This window comes from Ambystoma mexicanum, chromosome 4p, assembly GCF_040938575.1.
Source record: "Ambystoma mexicanum isolate Mex_15411 chromosome 4p, UKY_AmexF1_1, whole genome shotgun sequence".
Taxonomy (NCBI): Eukaryota; Metazoa; Chordata; class Amphibia; order Caudata; family Ambystomatidae; genus Ambystoma; species Ambystoma mexicanum.
Window position 1 is genome coordinate 908,594,148 of NC_090927.1, and position 12,337 is coordinate 908,606,484.

General features: G+C 47.9%; 1 protein-coding gene across 1 annotated transcript in view; it reads left to right on the plus strand.

Annotated features, from left to right (window-relative positions):
- LOC138452873 (ras-related GTP-binding protein D-like) overlaps positions 1-12,337 on the plus strand; it is a 309,285-nt gene that overhangs the window by 202,391 nt on the left and 94,557 nt on the right. The window contains exon 3 of the mRNA XM_069605222.1: positions 7,425-7,567. Within this exon, the coding sequence (XP_069461323.1) occupies positions 7,425-7,567 (143 nt within the window). The remainder of the gene's footprint in view (positions 1-7,424; positions 7,568-12,337) is intronic.

Below are 12,337 nucleotides of genomic sequence, written 5' to 3' on the forward strand. Positions count from 1 at the left end.
CTCACGTTCAGATCAGGAGTTCACGACACATTTACCAGAAACCATTATTTGTTGGTTAACAGATTAAATCGAGAATTAGGCACAGTATGATTCGCCCCATAGGGGGGTCGGACCATGATATGGTCGTGGCAACGCAGGAAATGGGAGGGCTTAACCATTGCGATTCCAAATGGCAGTGTAATGACTCCCTATGGAGGGATAAACTCTATTCACAGGAATTACAGGCCGCAAAAGAGGAATACTTTCAAATAAATGATAATGGTGAGGTAGATATGACAACGCTATGGGATGCAGGCAAAACAGTATGGAGGGGTCACTTGATGAGAGAAGGGGCCAAGCTTAAGAGGGAACAGAGACTGCAGGAAGAGAACCTTACGAGAGAAATCACAAACTTAGAGGGAAGAATGCACGCCCAGGGGTCATATAATGCAGACCACCTGGAAACTGTCAAACGTAAAAGAGAAGAACTCAAATCATTGGGAAAGGGCGACACAATAAGAAAGCTCCAACTATTCAAACAGAAATTCTATGAAAAAGGAGATAAAGCGGGCAAGATGTTGGCCATCAGATTAAGAGCCCAGAGAGCAGAGAGGTGGGTGGATGTAATAAGAACAGAAGAGGGAGATCAGGTACAATCCCCAGAAGACATAGCGAGTGAGTTTGCCAAGTATTACGAGAGACTGTACACCTCGGGAGGTACTAGAGATGAGAAGGAGATTAATGAATACATTGAGAGGGCGGGACTAACTCACCTAAAGGGTTCAGAACAAGCTCTTAGAGTCGGTCATAACCCCTGAGAAAGTAGAAGCGGCAATTAAGAGACTTCCCCCTTGTGGGGTCCCCGGGGAAGATGGCTACGAAATGGGCTTTTACAAACAATTTAACAGAACTCTCGTCCCACGTCTGACAGGGCTGTTCAAGCATATCCAAGAAAATGGCAAAGAGCCCCCTTCATTCTCCTTGGCACATATAGTGGTGATACCCAAGGTAGGAAAAGACTCCACAGTCTGCAATTTCTATAGGCCGATTTCGCCTCTAAATACCAATGCCAAGATATATGCAAGGGTCATAGCCACACGACTGGTAGGGATAATGCCCCACGTGGTCCACCCAGATCAGGTGGGCTTTCTTAAAGGGAGACAAGGCGCAGACACTATGCGGAAGACTCAAGACATAATGCAACACTCAAGGGGACGAGAAGCGAAGGCTGCGCTTCTCAGTGTGGACATGGAGAAGGCTTTCAGCAGGGTCATGCTTAGGAACATGGGATTCAGAGACCGTTTTATGAGGGAGTTTCAGGCACTTTACAGAACACCAAAGGGAAAAGTAACAGTAAACGATGAGCTCTCCAAAGATTTTGGCCTGACCAGAGGGACTAGACAAGGGTGCCCCCTGTCACCGCTCCTCTACGCTCTATCTATTGAACCACTGGCCAATAGAATCGGGAAAGAGAGCGCCAACAGGGGAAGTGTAATTGGAGGCACGGAATACAAACTGGCAATGTTTGCAGATGACCTACTCCCTTACCTAGCAGATCCCCAAACCGCCATACCCAAAGTACTGCAGACCATCCAGGAATTTGGGAAATGGGCGGGTCTAAAAGTTAATTCACAAAAATCAATACTCTTCCAATACATGACACCCAGCTCCCAAGGAGCAAGAAATACTACCACAAAGGGAATCCCAACCACATATCAGAGCCTGAGATACCTAGGAATTAATGTTGCCAAAACACCAGAAGAATTATACGACACAAACCTCCCACCACTGACAGTAGAGATAACAAAACATCTGGAGAGATGGCCCAAATTAACTATCCTGGCTGAGCCGCCTGAATGCCATAAAAATGGTAATACTCCTCAAACTCTTGTATCAGTACCAAATGCTCCCCATTACCATCCCGAAATCCAACTTTACAGACGTGAAAACCATGCTCCTTAAATTTCTTTGAGAAGGGAAAAAACAACGCATAGCATACAAGGCCCTAACCCAGTCGAAAGAGGAAGGTGGAACAGGACTCCCCGATCTATACACGTACTATCGAGCATCCCAGCTGAGAGCCCTGGTTCCCCACCTGAGAGCGGACAAACAAACAGTGGGCGGCCATTGAAAACCACCTAATGCGCCCTGTGACTCTAGAAGAATGGCTCTGGGCATTTAAAGAAAGCTTCCCCCGCATTGTAATCAATCATTTTTCGATGGGTACCCTCCTGCAGCTGTGGTGGAACAAAGGGGGAAATGAGGACACACGACCTGGCCATTCCCCTGAGCCACATATGGGCCCCCCGCCCCCATAAGGGACGAAGTCCAGGATCCCCAGCGCTACCAGAGATGCTATGAAGCGGGCCTAGAAAGAGTGGGACAATTTGTCAAGACCAATGGATGTATATCCATTCAAGACCTGGAAGCAGGACTTCAAATCGGCCCCCCTGGAAGTGTTCAGGTCCCTGCAACTGAAAGGAGCATTATCAGCTGCGAAATGGAAGAATAAAATCCAGAGGGACATCACCCCAATGGAGAAAATCCTAAGTGATTCCCTCACAACTAAGGGCCTTATCACACAGCTATATAAAACCCTACTAAGAACAAAAGGAAACCATCTAATCGCCCTGAGAAACAGATGGGGAAAGGACCTCGGACCAATGATGACTGATCGGTTATGGTCTCAAATGTGTAAATCCACAACCAAGACTTCCATCTCACCCCAGTATAAACTCCATGGAATAAAACTGCTGCACAGATGGCAGTACGATCCCAGAAGACTATCCAAGATGTTTGAGCAAGCGAGTCCCCAGTGCTGGTGAAGATGTGGTACCCAGGCGGACTACTGGCATAAGTAGTGGTCCTGCCCGAAAGCCCAGACATACTGGAAAGAGAGGTGTTGACTTGGATACATAAGATGGAAGGAATCAACCGAGAATGCGATCCCAGGCTGGTGTTATTCAGCTTGGAGAAGCAAGACAATTGATGGAAGTGAGCCCCACCACATGATACACTTCCTGCTCTTTGCAGCGAGGGTCTGCATCACCATCACTTGGAAATCAGACTCTCCCATCGGAATCAACCTGGGCCAGGAAAGCACGAGAACTATACGAGATGGAGAACATAGGCCCTTCACGAAATCCCCCCAAGCAGAGAAATGGAGTGGTCCTCATTCCTCAAAGCCTACAAGTGAAATGAAACTACGCCAGGGAAATGTGTAATTGACAATGAGAACCATACCACAGACTTGTTCTGTCCCAAGGGTGGGAGGAAGAGGGGGTGGGTGTTTAACCGAAACGTTAATGAAAAAGAAATTCTTTACAATGCTATAATAAATACGTATATGTGCGAAAGATGTGCGAAAAAGTGACAAAGAAAATGCTTAATAAAGATTTTCTTTTTAAGTCATACTAAATGCCAGACCCCTAGGGACAGTGACGGAAGTACGCAGCTTCCGGGGTACGGTGACATACTGCGGGCGTGTCATCGGGAGTCTGGCCAGACTGTCGGAGCCCTTGAGGAACATGGCCAAAAAGACACCATATGGCAGTGGGGCCCACTAGAACAAACTTCATTTGATGATGTAAAGATGGCCCTCCCGGCGGGCGACACTATGGCATTGTTCGACCCGTCCCTACCCTCTGAAATCAATGTTGACGCAAGCCTGTTTGGTCTCGGAGCAGTATTAACACAGTTTGACACCAATGGCGAGGTGAGGCTGGTAGCATTCACTAGCCATGCTCTATCAGAAACATAGCAGAGATACCTGCAGATTGAGCGGGATGTTAGCTCTCCTCGAGTTTGGAATGTGCCTGGTATATAGACCAGGCGCCAACAACGCAGCAGATTACCCATCAAGGCACCCACAGAGAGAGCACCCTGATGGTGAAAATACGTCAGAGGAAGTTGAGGATCATGTGCAAACGATCATTGAATCAACTACGCCGAACTAGATTCCCGTTGAGGATCTTGCAAAGGCATCGGACGAGTGTTTCTGTCTTCTACGATGGGTGATGCAGAAGGGAGACCGGAAGGCAATTTTGAAAGGTCTCAATAAAAAGGACTCATGATGCCCACGTCACCGTTTCCACTATTGTAGAAAGTGAGAGAAGAACTGGCATTCTCTGTCTAAGGCCTTCTGCTGAAAGGGTCCATGATGGTGATCCCAGTGAGCAAAATCCTGCAAGTGATAGCACTGGCCCACCAAGGACATCAGGGCATGGTCAAAACTAAGGCCCACCTAAGACTGAAAGTGTGGTTTCCAAACCTAGAGAGGAGGGTGGACGAGTTTGTAGCAAGTTGCGTGTAGCGTCAGGCAGCTGCTCCGGCCCAATGAGAGACAGCCATTGAGTCCAGGCCCGAAGTGTACAACCGTGGGAAACGGTACACATGGATTTTGGTTCAGCTGGAAGAGACACACACTTTTTGGTGGGTATAGCCCAATGGACGAGATATCATAAAGTAGAGTTCCTGGAATCAGTAGCCTTTGACAATGTGGTTGCGGCACTGGAAAATGTTTTTGCCACGCACGGGCTGCCGCAAGTGGTGTGCTTGGACGATGGGCTGCCATTTCAAGGCGAGAGCTTCGGACAGTTGATGTGAGAATATGGGAGCCACCACTGAAAAATGTCTCCAGTATGGCCCAGGGCAAACGGCTAGGCGGAACATTTCATGAGGACCCTTAACAAAGTATTCTGCTTTGCCAATGGACAGGGACAGTGTCTCAAGAGAGTCCTCTAACAGTTCTTGAGGGAGTATTGAGCGACTCCCCAGTGCTCGACTAGTGTTGCACCTGCAGAAGCACTATTGAAAAGTTGTCCCAGAGGGGTGTTGCCGGACACCGGGGACAGGGAATCCTCTGAGATAAATAATAATGGGGTGGCTTAAGAAAGCAGTGACAGGAATGAGAACATCCAAAGAGAACTTCGACCACATCAACTGGCGCGTGGAGATGAGGTGCTAGTGAGAAACAGACACCAACAAGGGAAGATATTGCTCCCATATGAACCCTACCCCATGGACGTAGTGAGCGTCAATCAAGGGATCTATGGTGACTGCGTCTGATGGAAACAGCACAGTGACCACACCAAAAAGGGATGCGCTGAAGAGCCTGATGAAGGTTGAGGGAGCAACCGTCCCCTTTACTCCTTAGACCAAGGAGATGCAGGTGAGGAGAGGCCAAGCTGGGGAGGGGACCGGTGTTACTCTGAAATTTAGACACAATATTATTAACTGGCTCAGGGAAAACGACCACTAATGCACCTAGCGATGGCCCTAGTGCCCTCATCCTATAGTGTAAATGGCTACTACCAAGTCCAGTTAATGCCAAACCTCAACTTTGTATATTATGTATCGTTGAATTGATTACTTGAATTGTATATTATATTGTATTTTATGTAATGTTGTATTGATCATTCTGAGTGCATGTATATAACTCTCAAATAGCTGATTATTGGTGTTACCCTTTCTTCAATGCCTGTCGTCTCCCCCCCCTGTAATATGTGTAACTCTAAGCCAAAAGTATTCATGTACCCACTGTGCCCCGATACCCCTGGGTCTGGCGCGCATTACAAATAAATAAAGCAACAAACTCTCAACGTGTGATTCCTGGAAAGCCTGGTCAACTTAAGGACTATGTGCTGGACTGGACGCATAGAGAAGGAGGACAGGACAGTGTTCAGCATTAAAGTTTAAAATTGTTGTAACTTTTGTTTTTCAATATTAGCATTTGCTGTTATGAAAAAGGAGGAGTGTGGTGCTTAAGAAAGCATGCAACAGATCTGCATCACTCTGCCACGTGTAATAAAGAGGGCGTCCCCGTGGCGTAGCAGGCAGTGCACGTGCGGAGCCTGGACTGATACCAAGGCGTCTCGAGTCTTCTCTGGGATCCGGGGCAGATGCAGTACTAGGCCTTCCCAGGTAGGGGGTCCATTCAACAGGTGCGTCACACAGCCCCCTGGAGCAATATATTTATCACTAACTGTGTACCCAATCTCGACGAAGATGATGTTCCACGGTGCCTGCGATGAACTGGGAGAGCGGGGAGGTGGAATGGTTAGCCATCGGTGCGTTACGCTGCAAGGGGCACCATACTGAGGGGGGAGGCGAGGAGGTAAAGGGAAGTAGCTGTTGTAGATCAGAGCAGTAGATGAAGTAACTACCACAAAACTTCAAAGAGCAGCTTAACTATCCCCCCACATGCTGATTGGCTTAACAGTTCATATGAAACTTGGAGAGCGGGGTAGGCTTTTTCTGATTTGAAAGGGCTTGACGAGGTTTAAGGAGACGCACTCTTCATTAACAGTTCATGCCGCCCCTCCCTACGCACCTTTCCAACAAAACAAATATATAACATTTACATAATAGGTCCACTTTTTGGGCTGACTCTTCTGATTTCTGAACAGCCTCAGCTGCTGCAGTGCATCAAAGAAGATAAAGAAAAATAAACTACTGGATGGATTTCTGCCAAACCAAGCTAGGAAATGCTGCCTGCTCTTTCTGATACACCCAAAGCAAACTTGACAAACATGTGCCCAGCAATTTGGGCTGCGGGCTTCAGCGCAACTGTTTTCCCTGAGGGAAATGCCATCAAAAAGTGAAATACACACTTTGTTTTACACTTTTGAACTGTTGGACATGTTAGTATCATATTTTGTTTTTTGCCCTTAGTCAGGTTAAAACAAATGTTGTGGATAATGCCCTACTGATCCGCGCTTGCTGGAGCCATGCTATCCCTAGCTCTGGCCAGGCACGGGCCTCCATGCATTCTGTTTGGGAGGAGCAGGAGCATTGCCATTGGGCTGTACTCCTCTGCATGCCCAGGTCCCATTACACAGACATCCTAAGTGTTTTATACGGTATCCCTACATATTATTCCCACCAAAAATATCACCGTATATATGGTAATCTGGAACAGCCATAGGCGATATTTTGGGGGGGGGGCATTTTTTTTTTTTTTTAGGAGCAGGGGTTGCAGGGGTGTCCCCAGCTCCTTTAAAAATAATGCAGGGTTTGCAAGGGTGTCCCCCGCAGGTTCCATGCCTTAATATTGCCACAAAAATATGGTGCTATTTTTGTATGGCGATATTTTTGCGGGGATATTAACACATGGACCCTTGTCATGCATGATGTACGAGACTCATTTCACACCTCCAAAATAAAAATGCAAACCGTAGTAACACTAAAATGTTAGCTCATATTCTGAAAATGTACTAACCTTTTTTAGAGATGGGATTTAATCAAGGGCTTCTATTGAAAATCTACACGAATCTGTAAGCATGAGTAGGGATCTTGACAGTGATTGTAACTGTTGGAGTTGAGATACATGTTCACAATTGTTTGAGAGAAAGCAATTGTTTGAGAGAAACCATGTATTGCAAGAAATGCTATTATTGTGACCCTGCTCTTTTTCTTAAATCTTAATGTTACGGTTTATCATGCAGAATTCTGGGATTGAGAAAGCATTCCTATTTGACGTAGTCAGCAAAATTTATATTGCGACCGACAGCACTCCGGTGGACATGCAAACCTATGAGCTCTGCTGCAACATGATTGATGTGGTGATTGACATCTCGTGCATTTATGGGTGAGTGACGGTGATCTTTTGAAGTACTAATACACAAAGTATTTGTATTTTGAAAAATAAGCTGCTTCAGTGTTATTAAGGTGGGATACATTTGGAAGAAGATGACAAAATGTGTTCAACAATGTTGTTCCTGAGAATCCTCTGGGCCCAATGAAGATTGTTTTGGCAGTGTGACAAAATTCAATGCCGTACTCTATCCAAAGCATGCAGTGGACTTGGCAGTCTAGAAAAGCCGTCCTACCAGGACATTTCCACTACTGGAGGAAATAATGCAGTGCTTAATTTGTGGGTGTTTTTGCCAGGGCTCAGTCCTGGCACTTATTTCTGAGCTCCGGCACTTATTGTCTCAGACTCTGATTATGAAACATTGGTAGCCAGAGCATCGAAGCTGTGTTGCTCCGCGTCTTGCTTCCAAGGTGAGCACGTTGCCCCTGAGCTATCCTCCTGAGACAAATGTGTCAACATTTTGGGGTGTAGCTGTGGGTGGGGGCAGCAATGGTGGGGAACTGGTCACCCGCAATGTCACAAGTGTGCTAGAAAATATTTGGGCACTGGCACTTATTTTCTTACCCATCAAGCACTGAAGTAATGGGTTGGAAATGCAGTGCAACCAGCACACTGTAAGAAGGAGATGGATGGTCCACAACAGGAAGAGCACAGTTGGAGCATAAATGGACTGGACAAGTATGGGGCATTTAGGGTCCTGGGCAAACTTTGCAGTTTGGCCAGGCTGCTATTGCTGAATGTTTACAAGGCTAAGAAGCACAGAAAACTAAAAGGGCAGACTGCTTACAAGTGTGTTTGGCAATATATCCTTTATTATTAAGCTGGTCACTGTATCTCTTGCAAGCAAGAGTAGCCCCACTGTGTCCCTTGGCAGCTAGGGCAGCCCCACTGTGTCCCTGAGCAATGAGATGTTAGATTTGAGGAGCCATCTGAGGAGGATTGGGGCCTTTAGGGGATGGCAGCGGCACAGTGTACCTGGGTGCTCCACAACTTCCGCCCCCTACTACCTGAAAAGGAGTCTGCGCTAACTACCAATAGACTTACAATGGCCCTTCACTAAAATCTAGCCGCCAGCACCGCACGGAAAATGCATAAATTGCCTCCCCTACATGTGCAAATGAGGATTAACTCCCACGGTTTCTCTCCTCCTCCCACCCTTATGGTTTATCATCCAGAATTCTAGGATTGAGAAAGCATTCTTGTTTGACGTAGACAGACTCTCAGGTGCGCAGGATGCAGGAACAGCTTGCCTCTGTATGTTAGAAAATATTTCTTGGGCCAAACACCTTCTCTCATCTAGCCTTTGTTTAGCATTGACCCTCCGACACTGTTGCTAGGGAATCTTTGCTTGTTTCTAGATAGCTGGAGTAGAGAAATCATGCTGGAGTATGTGATTAATCATGCGCTGATTATCGCTACAGTTATGACCAGAATGCCACAGGGCCTTCTTGCGTTTTTCCTTTACTTGTGCTGGGCCACATGTCTCACCGGCAAGCCCAGAGACCACCCCACGAAAACAAATGTAAAATTTGAACCACTAGAATTTAAATAGGTTGGACCAGTTTAGCACACCCAGGGTAATCCAGACGTGGACCCCTTGCTCAGTGTGTTAGGGATGTTCGGCTTCACCTCACTGATAAGGCCCACCTAGGCCAAAACACGTGTCTGGGGTTAAGAGGAGATTTGCCAAGCATTTTGGCGCTGGACTGCCCTTGTGGGTGGGACAAAGACTGATATGCAAATTAATATAGCAATAAGCTAAAACATGGTTAGTGGAAGATATTCCATAAAACAGGGTATTTGACCCATGTTTGTTCTCAGTAGAGGGGCTCCCACACAGTTACATAATCCCACAAGTACTGGGACGAGGACAGGGGCTGAAGAGGTATGCAGTAGAAGCAGTCGGGCAGTTAAGTCTAATAGCCCACACCTGAAGGAACCTGGGAGACATAAAAGGCCTCCACAGAGGCAGTCATTCAAAAGGAGCTGGAAATGTGACTGGAGTGAGGGCTGTGGCAGTAGAAGTAGAAAGAAGGCACAAAGCTGGCAAACCAAGCAGAAGTGTGGGAACCAGAGGGACGTCGGAACATATTGTGAAAGTATTTAAAATTTGTGAAACCTAGGCCTTTTCCCCACTATTCAGGACTCTCACACTTAGGTGGGTTCTCTCCTGTATTTAAAACTGCATTGTGAAAGTATTTACCTTCCTACCACTATCTAAGTGCCTGTAATCTTGTCCAATTGTCTACCTGTCCGACCTCTGTCTTGTCTGCTTGCACACCTCCCCTGTGTCCTACCCTAGTGTTCTACCTTACCCCTTCCACTCCCCCTCTCCTCTCTCCTCTCCCCACCTACTCTGTGGTGCTCTCTGTCTCTCCTATCTTTTCTAACTGCTTCTCCATCGACTATCCTGCTCTCGTGACTAAATCTGTTAGGAAGAATTTTAAAAAGGACATCCTGGTGTCCAACCCAGGCCTCCCTATCGCTGACACCTATACCAGTGCCTCCAACAGGAAAGCTTTCACCGACATCCTCTTTGTCGTTCCCTCACCACATCATATGGACTCTACATATGGTCTCTGTACTCTCTCCCTTCTCTTCCTCTCCCATTAATGGTGGCACCTGGTGGGAGGCCCTCCTGGCCTCCTTCCACTTCTCTAAGGTCATCATTAACTTTTACCAGAATGGTACCGTCTTGGTCCAAGGCCCTCAAGCCAACCTTCTCCTCTTTGATAGATGCTTCCTGCGCCTCATCAATTTCCTCTCTTCTCCTGCTGTCCCCACTCTTCCCCCCATGGCTTACTTGCCGCCCACTGCTGTCTCCTCCTTATTACTGTGCCCTTGCCTCCTTCTAGCTCTGCCCCCCTCAGGCTTCTTCTACACCTCCGCAGGGCGTACCTCTGATTTGTACGCCACCCCGGAAGTATTTCAAGGAATGCAACCTTCTCCATATTGCCACTCTAAACTCTCGCTCAGCTGTCAAACGCTCCTCCGACATCTGCCGCCTCCTGGAGGAACTTGTTCTCGATGTCCTCGATCTCACCGAGACATGGTTCACGGCCAGCTCTGTCTCGAGCTTTGACACTCTCCTCCCTGATGGCTACAAGATCCCCTACGTGTCCAGATCAACTGTTCTGGAGGGGGTAAAGCCCAGATCTTCCCTGAGTGGATTCCTGCCTCTGTCATTCCTACGCAGGCCTACTTCTCTCTCTCTCTCTCTCTCTCTCTCTCTCTCTCTCTCTCTTCCCCCCCCGCCTCCTGAGGCCAAGCCAACTCCAGCACTGCCACCTAACTTCTCGGTTATTCGACCCATGAACCGTGTCAGTTGAGGCTTTCGCTGCCACTTTCTCCACCCCACCTACACCCTTGGCTGACACAGCCATTTCCATGCTACATTCTGCTATATCTGATACTATCGATGTTCTTGCCCCTGTCATGAGGACCCGCTTGAAACCCAAAACCAAGTGCAAGTCTTGGGATGACTCAGACCTAGTCACTCTTTAACGTAAGTGCAGGGTGGCTGAGAGGAAATGGCGTGCTTCCGGTACATTCTCTGACAAACTGGCCTGCCGCCTGCTCCAAAGGCAATACCGGCTCTCTGTTCGCACCAAGAAGAGAGCCCACATCCAAGCCCGCGTCTCCGCGGCATCGAACAACTCAGCTGAACTCTTTAAAATCTGCAAGGAGCTGGCCAATCCTGCTGCAGTCTCTACCTCTCCTGTCCCCTCCCAGGCCTTCTTCACAGCCCATGCTTCTGATTTTGTCTCTAAAACTCAGGACATCCTGTCCTCTCTTCCTCCTCTCCCACTCCCCCCTCTACTCCCTGCTCTTCCTCTGGCCCTTCTTCGGCCACCTCTCCTCCCTCCTTCTCTGCTTTTCCCCTGTTCTCCTCAGACAAGGTTTCTAGACGAGTCTGATCTATGAAAGTCTCGTCAAAACAGGTTCACCCATGTTCCTCCAAAACCATCAAGGACCACATTGACACCCTGGGCCTATGCTCTGGCTGACTCTGCAACCACTCTTTCATCACTGGAGTCTTCCCCTCCCCTGTGAAGCACTCCCTTGTGCACCCTCTTCTTAAGAAACCCTCTGCTGATCCTTCCTGCCCGGCTAATTATCGTCCAATCGCCATCACTCTTTTCCTTGGCAAACTCCTGGAAAAGCTGGCCATCTCCCAGCTTAATCTTCAAACTGAATCTGTTGGTTTTCTCCATGACCACCAGTCTGGCTTCAGAGCTGCCAGAAGCATGGAAACTGCTCTCCTGAAATCCATAAAGACTTGCTCTCCAACCTTGATTCCAACACCCCCTGCGTCCTCATTTTAGTTGATCTCGCTTCTGCCTTTGACACGGTCAACCATGCCATCCTGCTCAACCGTCTCCGTGATAACCTGGGAATCGCCAGTCAGGCCCTGGCTTGGCTGACCGCTTCCTCTCCGACCCTCCCAGGTCCAACTTGGGTCCTTACTCTCATCTATCTCTATCTCTACCTGTGGTGTTCCCCAGGGGTCTAACCTCTCTACCTGGCTATTCAACCTACACTTGGCACTTCTTGCCCACCGCATTGCTGCTCTCTGCCCCAACTTTCAGTGCTATGCAGATGACACTGAACTGATTTTCAGGCTCCCTTCCGCCACCTCTTGTCCTTCTCTCATCTCTGACTTGTCAGCCATCCAGGAGTAGTGTGCCGCCAATGATCTCTGCCTTAATGCCAGTAAGACTGAGATTCTCCTCTTCGGGACACCTGCTCCCTCATTTCCTGTCA